The sequence below is a fragment of the Histomonas meleagridis genome, assembly GCF_020186115.1.
Source record: "Histomonas meleagridis strain 2922-C6/04-10x chromosome Unknown contig_40, whole genome shotgun sequence".
Taxonomy (NCBI): domain Eukaryota; phylum Parabasalia; order Tritrichomonadida; family Dientamoebidae; genus Histomonas; species Histomonas meleagridis.
Genome location: NW_027150884.1, coordinates 288484 through 304318, shown reverse-complemented (window position 1 = coordinate 304318; position 15835 = coordinate 288484). Strand labels below are relative to the sequence as shown.

General features: G+C 31.1%; 4 protein-coding genes across 4 annotated transcripts; all 4 read left to right on the top strand.

Moving 5' to 3' along the window:
- Positions 1–399: 399 nt before the first annotated feature.
- GO595_006111 (uncharacterized protein) lies at positions 400–960 on the top strand (the record flags this gene model as incomplete). The annotated part of the gene is made up of 1 exon (XM_067919428.1): positions 400–960. The coding sequence occupies one exon, from the start codon at positions 400–402 to the stop codon at positions 958–960; it is 561 nt and encodes a 186-aa protein (XP_067773707.1).
- Positions 961–1935: 975 nt separating this feature from the next.
- On the top strand, positions 1936–2937 carry GO595_006110 (uncharacterized protein; the record flags this gene model as incomplete). Its single annotated transcript, XM_067919427.1, has 1 exon — positions 1936–2937. One exon carries the CDS (start codon positions 1936–1938, stop codon positions 2935–2937), a length of 1002 nt encoding a protein of 333 aa, XP_067773706.1.
- Positions 2938–3116: 179 nt separating this feature from the next.
- Positions 3117–5762, top strand: GO595_006109 (uncharacterized protein; the record flags this gene model as incomplete). Its single annotated transcript, XM_067919426.1, has 2 exons — positions 3117–3321; positions 3418–5762. 2 exons carry the CDS (start codon positions 3117–3119, stop codon positions 5760–5762), a joined length of 2550 nt encoding a protein of 849 aa, XP_067773705.1.
- A 5152-nt stretch (positions 5763–10914) lies between these two features.
- Positions 10915–12174, top strand: GO595_006108 (Tubulin-tyrosine ligase family protein; the record flags this gene model as incomplete). Its single annotated transcript, XM_067919425.1, has 1 exon — positions 10915–12174. The coding sequence occupies one exon, from the start codon at positions 10915–10917 to the stop codon at positions 12172–12174; it is 1260 nt and encodes a 419-aa protein (XP_067773704.1).
- Positions 12175–15835: the final 3661 nt, after the last annotated feature.

Sequence of the window (15835 nt, the reverse complement as noted above, 5' to 3'; positions counted from 1 at the left end):
GATTAAAGAAATAACAAAATCTTGGATCGAAGACCATATTAAAGTACATCTAATTGTAGCTATAATTGTTGCTTTTTTATGCATCAGAATTATGTTGTTCGAACATAAAGTTCGAAGTTTCCAAGTTTTTATAACAATTTTGGTGTATATTATTCCTTTTGCAATGTCTGTACTTGCTGTAGGTGTTGCAGCTTCGTTTTTAACTTCTTTTGTCATGATGAAATTTTCTTTAAATCAAAGTAAATTAACATAGAACTATTTATATATAAAAAATGTTTGGTATTTGATATTTTTTTCTAAATTGTGAAAAGAAAAATACGATTTTTCATATAACATGTCTGTAAACAAGGTGCTCCGGAATACGTTAATGTATTCTATGATTAATTGGTCGTAGCTTAAATGAGAGAACAAGAAAATCAACAACCATTCTTAGAAACAAGACTTTTTAGACCAAAAACAGCAGCAACTCCAGCAAAACCAAAAGAAGATAAAAATGTATCGCCACAATTAACTGAAGGTACTTTTGCAAATAAATCCAGTATTCCAACAACTTCAATATACCAACAACAAAAAGGTATCGAACCAGTTACAGAAAATGCTGATGTTGGTACATGGGTTACTGTTATTGGAGTGATTCCAGGTCATACAAATGAAGTACTTCGGTTTTTTTCACGATTTGGAAACATAATCAGCGTTGATAACACGCCAGGTAATTGGATTTATCTTAAATATGCTTCACTTGACATTGCAAAAACAGTTGTTTCAACTTTTAATAATGGACCACAATTAATTTCAAATAATATGGCTGTAACATGTGTTCTTGGAAGAACTAAAAGCCAATATATACAGACAAACGAAACAATACCAGAAAGCGTCACATTTAACCCAATAAAAACGGGTATAGAGCAACCAAGGAAATCATCTATTTCGGGAAAAATTTTCGATACAATTTTTGGATAAATAAATTTTTATTGCTAGCAAAATGATTTTTGTACTTCTTCAAATGATATTGTTTTATCATCTGATTTATCGAAAACTTCAATAAACTGATCAAGATCTTCATTAGTAACTTGTCCACGAATTTTTGTAACAACATCTTTCATGTCATCAATTGTTATTTTACCTGTTTTTTTGGTATCAAATACATCAAAAGCTTCTTTAAGTAAAGCTGACGAATCATAAGGGAATACTGAAAGATAATATTTTTCAAATTCAGGATAAGGTACTCCTGCTAATCCACTCCTAATTGAATTGAGCCAAAAAGTTTTTATTTGTTCTTGGGATAGAGGTTTGTCTAATGCATCAAAAAGCATTTTTAAAACAGGAATATCAATAACTTCTGGGGTTGTATTCTTAAGAGCAAAGAATTTAAATAAATCATAAATATCTGTTTTATATTCCTCTTCTGTAATGAAAACTTGTGCCATTGGTAATTTACTGTTACCTAAAAGTTGTCACTTTTCATTCGATATTGGGAACGTTAAGAAGAAGATCAAAATGAAATCTTCAGCTTCTTCACCAAAAGTTATAACTTCATATGACCCTCCATCATCTGAATATTACTCTGCAATATATGAGTTTCTTCAAGGACATAAACCTATGATACATTGGCATATTGGAAATTTAAATGATATTCAAGAAGAAGATTTTATGTGGGCAGTAATATCAGTTTCAGCAATTCCAGATATACCTCGAGTTTGTCCTAAGCCAACAGTTATAGAATCAAAATATAAAAGTTATAATTATATTGCTTTTTATTGTACAGTACCAGATATTGAAGCACGTGGATTTAGTAGAACATTATGCATTGTTGTTGCTAACCAAATATCTATGTTAATTAGAGAAATCTTACATCACACAAATTATTTTATAGATTTTCTCATAAATATGCAACAAACGGCACTTAACATTTTTAAAAGCGAAATTGTCCATCGTATGGAAGTTCTTCATTATTTACATAGAACCTACAAAGAACAAAGTCCACAAATAATCACAATCATGAATGAAATTTCACCAATTTTTGATTCCCTTAACACAGGCTCCACAGTGTCTGAAGATAAAACATTTGAAGGTATTACACCAGAACAAATCACGACTATTGATAATAATCTTCGAGATCTTGAACAAATCACAGATCTTAAAGCGCATGAACAAGAACTCGAAGATCATATTCACTCTCTTTTCCAAAGTGATGTCTCTAGTTCAGCCATTTCTTATGGTAAAGAACACACATTGGACCCATTTTTGACGTTTGGGACCCTTGGCACTTTCCCTATCGTCCTTAACAAAGAGAAGGAATTCAATGAATGCAAGTTCAAGATGTTAGATCTTAGAGAATCAGGAATCTTCCATCATATTCTTTATTCCATCTTATCAGGGCGTACACTTGTTATAGAGTCATCGTTTATTAAGGAAGCTGAAGCACTTGGTAATCGATTTTCACTTCTTGTGCCATTTTTTAAACCAGAACATTTCAAAGTCACTGAATCACCAATTTCTCTTGAGTCATGTCTTCCATATTCGGTTGTTATCACGACCAAATTCAACATTGATTTGGAAGAATCAGATCGAGTTGCCTACCTAAACCTTAATAAACATTATTACCGAGGTCCAATATGCTCTCAGCGCTCTCTCGTCTACAAAACGCTTAACATCAACGAGGTTAAGACGGAGTTTGGTCTTGTTCTTGTTTCGCTGAATGCGCTTGAGACGTTCAAAGAGAAGATCATTGGCATCTCGAACCTTGTTGAAAATGTTCCCACTTCTCTCAGCAAAGTCAGCCAGTATTGGGACATGCCGTCAAGTTACGAAGGGGACTTCAAGATCTTTGAGTTCTGGGTGCACTCCGCCAACAACAGAAACAGCGGCCGCACGGTGCTGATGAACCACAAACTGCGCGCGGGCACCGGAATCGTCGTCTTCTATCCGAAGCAGTAAATGATGTGAAATGTTAAGTGAAATCTGTCTGGACAAAGTGTGATAAAAAATAATAAAATTATTGAATCAATGGAATTTAGTAAGTTTAAATGAATGTAATATTCTCTTCGTCGGATTGATTTAAGTAGTCAGGTTCTGGATTCTTTGGCTTCTTACATGTAAATACAAGGATAAGAACAATGGCAACAACTAATACAACAGCGGCGATTACAATGCCGACAACTGCCTCTGTTGTAACAGAACTTTCTTGTGCGGGTTCCTCTGATGTTGATGGAACTTGTTCGGATGAAACTGCTGTGCTTGTGACGGGCTCTGGTTCTTGTGTCTCTGTTCCTTCAGTGGCTTCTGTTGTCTCAGTAACTATAGAAGTAACTGCAGAAGAGTGTTCTTCAGTGGTGTGAACTGAAGATGAAGATTCGGTTGAGGATTCGACGGATGATTCTGATGCAGGCTCACTGGATGACTCAATAGAAGATTCAGATACTGATTCACTTGATGATTCTGATACTGATTCAGATGAGGACTCAGATGATGATTCTGATGAAGATTCTGATACTGATTCACTTGAAGATTCACTAGATGATTCACTAGATGATTCAGATGAAGATTCACTAGAGGATTCTGATGAAGATTCACTAGATGATTCACTAGATGATTCAGATGAAGATTCACTAGAGGATTCTGATGAAGATTCACTAGATGATTCACTTGAGGATTCTGATGAAGATTCACTAGATGATTCACTTGAGGATTCTGATGAAGATTCACTAGAGGATTCTGATGAAGATTCACTAGATGATTCACTTGAGGATTCTGATGAAGATTCACTAGATGATTCACTTGAGGATTCTGATGAAGATTCACTTGAGGATTCACTAGATGATTCAGATGAAGATTCACTAGATGATTCACTTGAGGATTCTGATGAAGATTCACTTGAGGATTCTGATGAAGATTCACTTGAGGATTCTGATGAAGATTCACTAGATGATTCACTTGAGGATTCTGATGAAGATTCACTTGAGGATTCTGATGAAGATTCACTTGAGGATTCTGATGAGGACTCACTTGAGGATTCTGATGAAGATTCACTTGAGGATTCTGATGAAGATTCACTTGAGGATTCTGATGAAGATTCACTAGATGATTCACTTGAGGATTCTGATGAAGATTCACTAGAGGATTCTGATGAAGATTCACTAGATGATTCACTTGAGGATTCTGATGAAGATTCACTTGAGGATTCTGATGAAGATTCACTAGATGATTCACTTGAGGATTCAGATGAAGATTCACTAGATGATTCAGATGAAGATTCACTTGAGGATTCTGATGAAGATTCACTTGAGGATTCTGATGAAGATTCACTTGAGGATTCTGATGAGGACTCACTTGAGGATTCTGATGAAGATTCACTTGAGGATTCTGATGAAGATTCACTTGAGGATTCTGATGAAGATTCACTAGATGATTCACTTGAGGATTCTGATGAAGATTCACTTGAGGATTCTGATGAAGATTCACTAGATGATTCACTTGAGGATTCAGATGAAGATTCACTAGATGATTCAGATGAAGATTCACTTGAGGATTCTGATGAGGACTCACTTGAGGATTCTGATGAAGATTCAGATGAAGATTCACTTGAGGATTCTGATGAAGATTCACTAGATGATTCACTTGAGGATTCTGATGAAGATTCACTAGATGATTCACTTGAGGATTCTGATGAAGATTCAGATGAAGATTCACTTGAGGATTCTGATGAAGATTCACTAGATGATTCACTTGAGGATTCAGATGAAGATTCACTTGAGGATTCTGATGAAGATTCACTTGAGGATTCTGATGAAGATTCACTTGAGGATTCTGATGAAGATTCACTAGATGATTCACTTGAGGATTCTGATGAAGATTCACTTGAGGATTCTGATGAAGATTCAGATGAAGATTCACTTGAGGATTCTGATGAAGATTCACTAGATGATTCACTTGAGGATTCAGATGAAGATTCACTAGATGATTCAGATGAAGATTCACTTGAGGATTCTGATGAAGATTCACTAGATGATTCACTTGAGGATTCTGATGAAGATTCACTTGAGGATTCTGATGAAGATTCACTTGAGGATTCTGATGAGGACTCACTTGAGGATTCTGATGAAGATTCACTAGATGATTCACTTGAGGATTCTGATGAAGATTCACTTGAGGATTCTGATGAAGATTCACTAGATGATTCACTTGAGGATTCTGATGAAGATTCACTTGAGGATTCTGATGAAGATTCACTTGAGGATTCTGATGAGGACTCACTTGAGGATTCTGATGAAGATTCACTTGAGGATTCTGATGAAGATTCACTAGATGATTCACTTGAGGATTCTGATGAAGATTCACTAGATGATTCACTTGAGGATTCTGATGAAGATTCACTAGAGGATTCTGATGAAGATTCACTAGAGGATTCTGATGAAGATTCACTTGAAGATTCTGATGAGGACTCACTTGAGGATTCTGATGAAGATTCACTTGAGGATGTTTCAATTTCCTCGCCGCCGCCCTGGCCGCCACCGCCTTCTTCTTCGTCGCCGTCGCCGCCGCCGCCTTCTTCGCCGCCTTCGTTGCCATCAGCTAGTAATTGGAGATTGAATTTTTTCATTGATTTTGTTAAGCGTTCTAGTTCTGTTTCTTGGCCAAAAAGGGCTTGTTCGAGATTACTTTCTTTTTTGTTTATATTGGCTGGTCTTGCGAGTAGGATCAGGAAGAGTCCAAACATGATAGTGACAAAAAATCAAGTTTTTGAGAGCTGCTCTGAATTTTGAGTGCTTGAACTGTTTCGTGACATTTTTGAACGAACGTTCGTTAACGATTAATTGAAAAAGCTTGCCTTTGGCTTGGCGCAGCGGTTGGCTTCACCTTTCAAACAAGATTTATCACCATTTTTCATAAACTTTTTGCTTAAATCAAAACATAATAACACGGCAAGCTTAAATTGTTTTAAAACGCAGATAAGCTTATCTGTGTAATCAAATTTTATGATCAAATCAAAGCAATAATTAAATTAAGCTTAATGTATCCCTTAACTACCTTAAATTTACGAAATAAAAAAATAATGCAAATAAATTTTCATGTTTAATATTTCAATATTGTTAATTTCATTTGTAAATACAGATATATCTGTACACAACAACACACGAAACGCCCGACCGATAGTAAAAAATTTTGTTAACTTAATAAAATTGTTGTTAAGCTATTATAAAAAGAAGAATCGAACTTTTCCATTCACTAAATTTGTGTCTGAAAAGTGATTTTTCAACAACAATTGCCGTTCCAAATTGCTTTTTGACAAGTGTAAAGCATTATAATTTTATAGCGTTTTTACGACGAAGCATTCAAATTGATTTGCCGTATTCTCAAAAGCTGTTTGAAAAATGGACAACCGTCAATTTGACAACGATTAAAAATAAAAAACTGCTTTGAATTTTCTGTGCTTTTTCACAAAACTGGTCGATCAAAGCCCGACGGCTTCAAGAAACTCGATCACATTTTTGTTACTGGCAGCCAGAAATTTTATGTCTATTTGTTGAGTTTTCGATAATTTCAAAATGCTGTTGCTTAAATTAAAAACTGATTATTTTTACAAAAAAATGTTATGATCATTTGTCTATTGCCGGATAATGTTTTTTGATTAAAATGATCAAATGGATGTTATTGTAATTCTTCTTTTTTTATATGACTTATTAGTGAGGTGTTCGAAGAATTTTTCAGGAAACAATTTCATCCTTCCATCAAATTATTTTCATAAGTTTATGCGGAAATAATAAACGTCTTTAAAAATAAACGTATTTATTGAATTTCGTACGTTAAGCGAAAATGTTCAACGAAAAATGTGCATTAAATCAGCTTGAATGTACACCATTATATCTCTATAATAAAAATGGATCTAAAGTTGAGATTCCTTCAAGGAAGCTAAAAAAAGTTCTCAATCAATCCCATTGTTTCCCTAATAATTTCAGGAAAGAACTTTGGTCACAAATTTTACAATTACCTTTCAATGAAAAAGCCTTCAAAACACTTGTTAATTGTCCTCAATTTCAACAAACAAAAAATCAATATGAACAAAAATTTGGGAAAAAAACACTTACAATTGCCAATGCTCTTATCCATTGGCATGCGCCCCTTCTAGGCTGTGATTGGCTTCCATTTTTTGTTCAACAAATTGCACAAAGCTTTGGTGGTGATCTATTGTTCTGCTTTGAAGTTTCAATGACCATACTTACAAACATATTTTCTGAATGGATATCCGATATTTGTAGTCCTCCACCCAAAGTTTTAACACGAATTGATACGATATTCTTATATTATAATCCCAAACTTAGAGATTCTCTTAACAATCCGCTTATTATCTGGCCGTTGTATAGGAGTTTATTTTCCGAACTATTATATAATACAAATTGGCTTGAACTCATGGATTTTATTATCTGTTCATCACCACAATTTATTGAATTTCTTGTTATTGCATGGGTTGAACTCAATATTAATCAAATTCTTATTGATCCAAATACATTTCATTCAACCAAAAGAACGATTATCACCAAACAACTTATTAAAAAAGCGCAAAACATTATAAATAAATGTCCAACAACATTATTAACACATAAACAATTTCAACCACTTAATAAAGACTCATATCCTATCATTAAATGTAATTACAACTCAATGATTTTACGTTCGTTACAAACTGATCAAGACAAACTTACCAAATTACAAAGCAAAATATTAAAACAAAGAAAAGAATCGGAAGAAATCGAAAAACTTAAAGCAAAAAGAAAACAAACAATGGAAACGATTCAACAACTATATCATATGAGAGAAGAAGAAGAAAGAATTAAAACTATTAAAGAAATCAATTCATTAAATGAACAATTAAAGCAATTGAAATTAGAAAGTAAAAGACTTCGAATTATTAATGAAAAGCAATTTTTGGAGGATTGGGATAAGGATTGGGATTCAACATTCGATGATATTATTCGCGGAAAGATTAAAATGTTTCCAAAAAGGTTAAAGAATGATAACCAGATAGAGAATGATGGAATTCGATTCCAATCTTTGGCGAATCAAAGAAATTTGGATTTGGAAATTAGAAATGCAAGAAAAGAATCAGTCAATAGAAATAATGTTAAAAAATTTGAGCTGGAAACTAAAAATAATCAGAGAATGATGGAAAATGAGTTTTTAAAACTGGAAAATCCACCAAAATTGATCGTTGACGTTTAACTTTAACATTTTATTATTAAAATTTGTTTTGTATTGTTATTTATTTTTGAAAATTTTAATTTATGTTTTGTTATGTCAATAAAATGAATTAAAAAATTATAATACAAAAAAATAAGAAATATAATGTAATTCACTTTGATAATTATCTACATAAATTTTGTTGGAGTTTATATAATAGAGTTTATGAAAAAATCTAAAATTATCTTTATGTTAATTTTTATTATTTTTGAGTGTATTCATCATCTTTTTAGATTCTTCCCACATTTAACCAAAAATGATTATTTTCAAACTCAGTAAAGAAAGTTCAAATATAAAGTTTAACTTCTTTAATATCATAAAATTATTTAATTATTTGCTTTTTTCTTATGTAAGATACATTTTTATGTTAAAACTTTTTATACTTTCTAAACTATTTATTTTTTTAAATGTTTTTCCTTATCTATTTACTTAGAAATGGTTTACAATCTGATAATATATATGGATTCTATCCAGATTATACTTCTATAAAGGAAAAAACATTCCAATTAATTATACCCAATTCTGATCAAGAAGAGGAATATGAATATTGTTCTTATCAAGAAATTGATACAATTTTAGGTGAAGAATCAGTGAGGCTGGATGTTTTATTCCAGAAAATATTCTTTCAAGTATCACTTAAAGAAATTTCTGAAAACGTGCTGGATTATGTAAGAACAGAAGATGCAAACACAATTTTTTATTATTTTCATTCTCCTGTAGTTTATCAACAATTTAGTAGCATCATAAACACAGGAGAAATTTCTAACCTATGGTGTTACTTTCATATGTTTAAAAGAAGTTTTGATAAGCTGAAATATACAATAAAGGAGCCAACAATTTTATATTATGAAGAACAAAACCAAGAATTAGATCCATATTTATACAAACTTGATGATTATGTTACAACAAGAGCTTTCACAATTGTTTCTAAAAATCAATACATTTTTCACGATAAAGCATCTCATTTTATTTTAAAAATTAATGCAAAAAGGAATGCTAAAGCAGTTAAATATTTCACAAATAACTTTGATGAAGACGCATTGCTTTACCCTCCTGTAACTCATTTTAGAATAACGAGAGAGGCATATCAAATGTTTTGCACAAAAGGTACATTTATAAGTGATTCTCCCTGTACTGAAGAGATGGTAAACCAAGATCAAGTACCAGTAACTTTTGTTGACATCGAGGAAATTAACGAAGATTATGGCCCATTAATTTATGCTTAACAAACAAAGAATAGGCTTGTGGTAAGTTTCGCTTTAACATAAATAATTTTAAATAAACAATCCCACAACCTTCATTTTTATTATATCATCTAAAAATTTGGTAACCGTTTAAATATATTAACGTACTATGGAAAATGAAACCAACTTTTAAGAATCGATTCATTGCTCCAAGAAAAGATATAGCATCACTTCAATTCAGTCCAAATAATACAATGCTGCTAGCATCTTCACGTTCATTAGGAATATTATCATATAGAATTAATAATTCAAATCGGCCACTAATATACCAATGCAAAAATTTTACTCCAACATGTAGTGTTTACTCAAACGACAGAGAAAAAATTTATGCTTCTTCAACTGATGGAAAAGTTTCTATATGGAATCTCAACCAAACAGAATCAAATTTTCATAAAAAATGTCATTCTGGCAGAATAAACTCAATAGATATCTTAAAAACAAGCGGACACATTCTTACTGCCTCAAATGATAAAACAGTTAAACTTTGGAATGCAAATGACTTGAATTTTATAAACACATTTCACGCCAGTAACTTTCAAATAACTACGTGCAAAAGCAATCCTGTTAATAGTACATTTGCAGCTGGGGATGATAATGGTCTTATTACAATTTGGGATATTAATTCTCCAAAAGAATCTTTATGGAGCAAATCATTTAAGATCAATAAAAGAGTTTCAATTCTTAGTATCGATTATGATCATACGGGAACTCTTATGTGTGTAGCAACAAGTGATGATCACCTTTCTGTTTGGGATATCCGTTCTCCAGAAAAACAAGTTATCCAAGTTCATAACGCCAAAGCTTGTTGTGCTCGTTTTCACCCAAATAAACCAATGATTTTGACAACTGGATTTGATCCCATGTCACACATATTTGACCTTGAACTATGTCAAATGCTTTATACACTAGAAGGGCATGAGGCTAATACTTGTTCTTGTGCTTGGTCACCAAACGGTGAAAGTTTTGCAACTGCCGGTGATGATGGAAATATAATATTGTGGAAAATGCCAAAAAAAAGAATTGTTGCAAAAACATTTACACGAAGAGGCGAAGAAGAAGAACATGAATAATTGCTTCAAAATCTTACCAACAAGGAAACTTTTGAAATATGAATTTAAAACTTCACAAAGTTTTGCGAACTTTACTCATATCGTGGGGCGCCCCAAAAAGTTAGTCAGACCAAATTTATAAAACGAATTCGAATCAAAATTCTTTTATTGATCAGCTAGGACAATTATTTCAATCAATTCCACTTGGGTATAGTTATGTTAATGTCCCAACACCAGATCAACCAAGAAATATTCCAAAACACAAAATTAAGTATTATGTAAATAAAGTTATCACAAACCTCACGCGTTCCACATTTCGTCATGCAGGATTCACGCCTACTGATAATGCCCCACAATGGAATGCATCATGGGGTCGCCAATACACAATGACTGAATACAAGAAATGTCAATGTTGGCAAAAGATCAATCATTTTGCAGGTGCTTTTCTTATGGGCCGCAAAGATAACTTAAACATGCGTATGTCAGAACTGCGAGAACGTGTTGGTGATTTTGCTTCTTTTTATCCTGAAAGTTACCTCTTACCAGGTGATCAAGAACAGCTTAACAAAGTTTGGGAAAGTCATGCTTTATGGATAGTTAAGCCTTCTGCTTCATCTCGAGGGAAAGGAATTCATCTATTAACCAATCATGATACCATTCCCACCTCTCCAGGTGTTGTTCAATACTACATTAGAAATCCACTTCTTGTAGCCAAGCGAAAGTTTGATATAAGGCTTTATATATTAGTCACATCAATTGAACCACTCAGAATTTATATGCATTCTGCTGGAATGGCACGTTTTGCTACACACGAATACAAACCCGACTCATCTCCTGATGACCAACACATGCATCTTACCAACTTTTCACTTAATAAGGATGACAAAGAATTCATTAGAAGCGATGGAGTTCATGAGTCAATAGAAAACTCCAAATGGTCGATTGGCTTCTTTATGCAGTATTGCAGAAGTCAAGGAATTGATCCAACGAGGCTCATGAAAGAATTCGAAAGAATCTCAATTGCAACTATTATTGCAGGAATGTGTGAAATCAAGCTAAAACACAAACAAGTTATTCCACATCATCATACTTCATATGAGATGTATGGAATTGATATTATGCTTGATTCAGATTTAAATGCACATTTGATTGAAATCAACATTTCACCATCTTTAAGTGGTATGGATTCAAAACTTGATCAGGAAATGAAATATCCTCTTAACTTAGACTTATTACGTATGGCAAGAATCATAGACTGCGACCCGAGGGAAAGCCATCCATGCATTGAAATCGAGCTCATTGAAAAAGAGTTCTATCGTTCAGTAACCGAATCACGAGTGAAAGACGTTACTGAATTTGGGGTGGACCCTTGGATCCAACCTGTTTTTGCAGACTTCGTGATAATTAGAGACTTTATTGAAGAAATGGGAATCCCAAGTGGATTTAGATTCATTTACCCTGTGAAGGAAACAATGCAAACATATTTCCCTTGTTTTGATAGAATGGATTATTATGACACTGTTTTCACAAAGTGGATGCAATTAGGTGATCAGGAAAAATTCGATGTTATTAATAATCATATTAATGAATATATAGAAAAAATGAGAGAAATTAGGGAAATGGCCAACAAGAACTTTCAAAATTAAGCAAAAGGAAATGGATATTAAATACAATAAAGATAATTCACATGAATTTTTTAATTTTTTAAATATCCGTTTTAGTATGAACAAAATGGTGTCGTTATTGTACAATAAATTGTGGTAAAATCCATCGAAATATTTGGAAACTCACAATTTCCTAAAAATAATTTATGTACCAGAGTTCCATAAAAAATAAGTTGTAGTTGAAAGTTAGAAGGAAGTTTCGTGAAATATGGAGCTTTCAAAGAATGATGGGTCTCTTCATAAGAAACATAAAGAAAAACAATATCCAATACAATAACAGAAAATGCTGAAACCAAAAATTTCAAGGAAGGTATATATCATTATAACAATAGGGATTTACTTACTTTTATGAGAAATTTATATCAATAAAATTTTCATAATCATATTCAATTATAAAAATGAATAATTCTAATTATGTTGATTAAATATTAAATGTTTTATAAGGGAAATAATATTTATTTTGACATTATGTTGTTTGTGTCATATGTTGATATCATATATTTCATTGATTAATTTCATATTATTTTAATAATTCTAACAGAGTGAAGCAACTACAGTCATCGTTTATTGAAAATTAAATTAATTGAAAATTTGAGAAGCTTTCTCTGATTTGAAATTTCATATGAACTTCTGACTTTTGAATCAAACTGTTTCGGTTATGTAAAAAAATTGTTAATGCTTTTTTTTTGGATGCTGTTTCTAGTCTTCACGATGTCATGCAATGTATCCAATGTATTAAAAATACCTCAGTTAAATAACATTGAATTGATTCAAAGAATTAAAATCCTTTCTAAACATGATTTTCTATCTTCAAATTTTATTTGAAACTAGAAAATCTGTTATATCTCTTCCAAAAATCAGTGGTTCATTTTGTTCTGATTTTCAGCATGTTAACCAAAATTCTTCAAATTTATTGTCTTTCTTCTTCCAGAAAATTTTGTCAAATATTTTATTTATTCTTGCAGTCCTTTTTATATTGTTTTTGATGCTCAAAAAACTGTTTATTGAATTTAATTTATCAAATTATTCCAAAAGAGAAAGTTAAATTTAAAATTTTACCATTTTTATTTGTTTTCTTTTATCAACAAATATTTTCACCGTATGATGATAGTACTAAAAACATTTACAATAATTAATTCAAATGATTATGCATCTAAAAATTCATATCAACAGAATACAAAATATCTTATAATTCAAGGAGGAATTGATACAATAAATTCCAACTCATTTTCAGGATGGCCTTCTTTAATTTCTGTTGATATCGAGAATGCAATTATATCAATTGAATCTAATGCTTTTGAAAAATGTGAATGTCTTGAAACAGTATTTATTGGTGAATCTGTAGAAACGATTGGAAGTTATGCATTTTCTAATTGTGTTAAATTAATTAATATTACTATTGGTAATAATGTAGAAACGATTGAAAGTAATGCATTTTCAACATGTTCTTCATTAATCAATATAACGATACCAAATTTTGTTACATCAATTCAAAGTTATACGTTTTCTTCATGTATTAAATTAGAAAATATTAATATTGGAGAAAATGTAAGTTCTATTAATGAATATGCATTTTTTTCATGTATTTCATTACAAATTATTACAATTCCAAAATCAGTTTATACTATTCAACAAAATGTTTTTGCTAATTGTACTAAACTTTATTTTATTAATGTATCTAAAGATAATTTAAATTATGCAGAAAAAGATGGAATTCTTTATGATAAGAATTATACAGAAATTGTTTATTATCCATTAGGAAGATCAAATGACACGATAAAAATTTCAGATTCACTTATGAAAATTGGAAACACGGCATTTAAACAATGGACAACATTAAAAATAGTTTATATAGGTGAAAATATAACAACAATTGGAGCATATTCTTTTGAAGAATGTATTAATTTAGAAAATGTTATCTTTGGTAAAAAAGTGAATTCTATTGGAGCTTCAGCATTTTCTAAATGTTCATCAATAATAAATATCACAATTCCTGATTCATTAACAAGGATTGAATCTGGTGCATTTCAATATTGTTCATCATTAAGAACAATTATTATTGGCCAAAATGTAAATTCTATTGGGGATTCAGCATTTGCACAATGCAGTAATCTCACATGTATTTACTTTTTAGGTTATATAACACCAATTATCGAAGATAATGCTTTTGATGAAATTGTAACTAATTTTGTCATGACATCCGATTTATATCAAAATGAAACATTTGGAGAACTTAACATATCCAAAGGAACGCCAATTGATGAATGTGATCAATATCCTTGGTCAACACATACATTCACTCAATCAAATACATATACAAACACATTCACTCAATCAAATACATACACCAAATCAACTACAGACACCAAATCGAAAACATTTGTAAAATCAAAATCATTTATATCCAATTTTTCATTAAGTTTTTCAAAATCTTTCACTTTAACATATTTTATTTCATTTACACAAACATATTCACTAAAAAATTGTTTTACTTTAACTTATATATTCTCAAAAATTAATTCAATCAAAACATATATTTTCACAGAATTTATTTATTATGAATATACAATTATTATATTTCCTTCTGTTTTTTCTTTTTATTCTAATTTCTTTATAATGTTATATACAATAGAAGATAATGACATTGGTGGTAATCCAAATTATAACATTATAATTGGTGTTACTGTGTTTGTAATTGTTATTATTATTATTTTACTTGTTGTGGTTTTAATTCTAATTAAAAACAAAAAACATAATTCTATTGAACAAATATCAAAAAGTTTTGACGAAAATGGTGAAACGAATATAAACACAGGTGTATTGTCAATGAAAAATATTGATGAAGATCCATTTGCAAAAGACTTCAAAGAAGATAATAACATTGATCAAATTTATATTTGAAGTTGTAAATATTTTGCTCTCTTTGAATCTATTAAAACCAAAATGTTTTTTCTGCGTAGCAAAATGAGTTTGGAGACTTAGTTAAAATTTTTGAAAAAGAGCACCAAAATGAAAGAAATTCAGGTTATAATATAATCGGAAAAAGTGGCATTAAAACACCTTTAATCTTCACTTAAGCATCAAACAATTTTCTGACTGGTTGTTTGCACTCAAATATGTTGATAATAAGAAAAAATGAGTTGTACAAACTCAATATACAAAAATACAGCCAAGGAGTATTTTGTCGCGATCATTATCCATTAACAAGGGGATTCGTATTGATAAACAGTTAAATGTTAACATGACCATTCTGATTCATCCCCAAGGGATGAACCAAATAGTTTGAACCGGGAAGGAGCTATGTATTCCATTAATATCATAAATCACTAATGTATTAATTTTGTTCATTTATTAAATGAATTTTAAATGACTTTATTTAGAAAGCAACAGTTACTGTTTTTCAACATAGTTTATTTTTGTATGAACCAAAACTAATTATAGAGATGATATCGCCTTTGAACTGATATGATTGTTTTAAACCAATATCATCTCAAAAAAAAAAAAAAAAAAAAAAGGATGTTGAAGAACACTCTTTTAAAAACCAAAAACATTTTCCGTTAATAGGTGAAGTTTTTCAATATGTAAAAAAGTTGGTTTTCTTGGTTCCTGGGAAGTAAGTGACTTCCCAGAGTGAAGGAAGTCC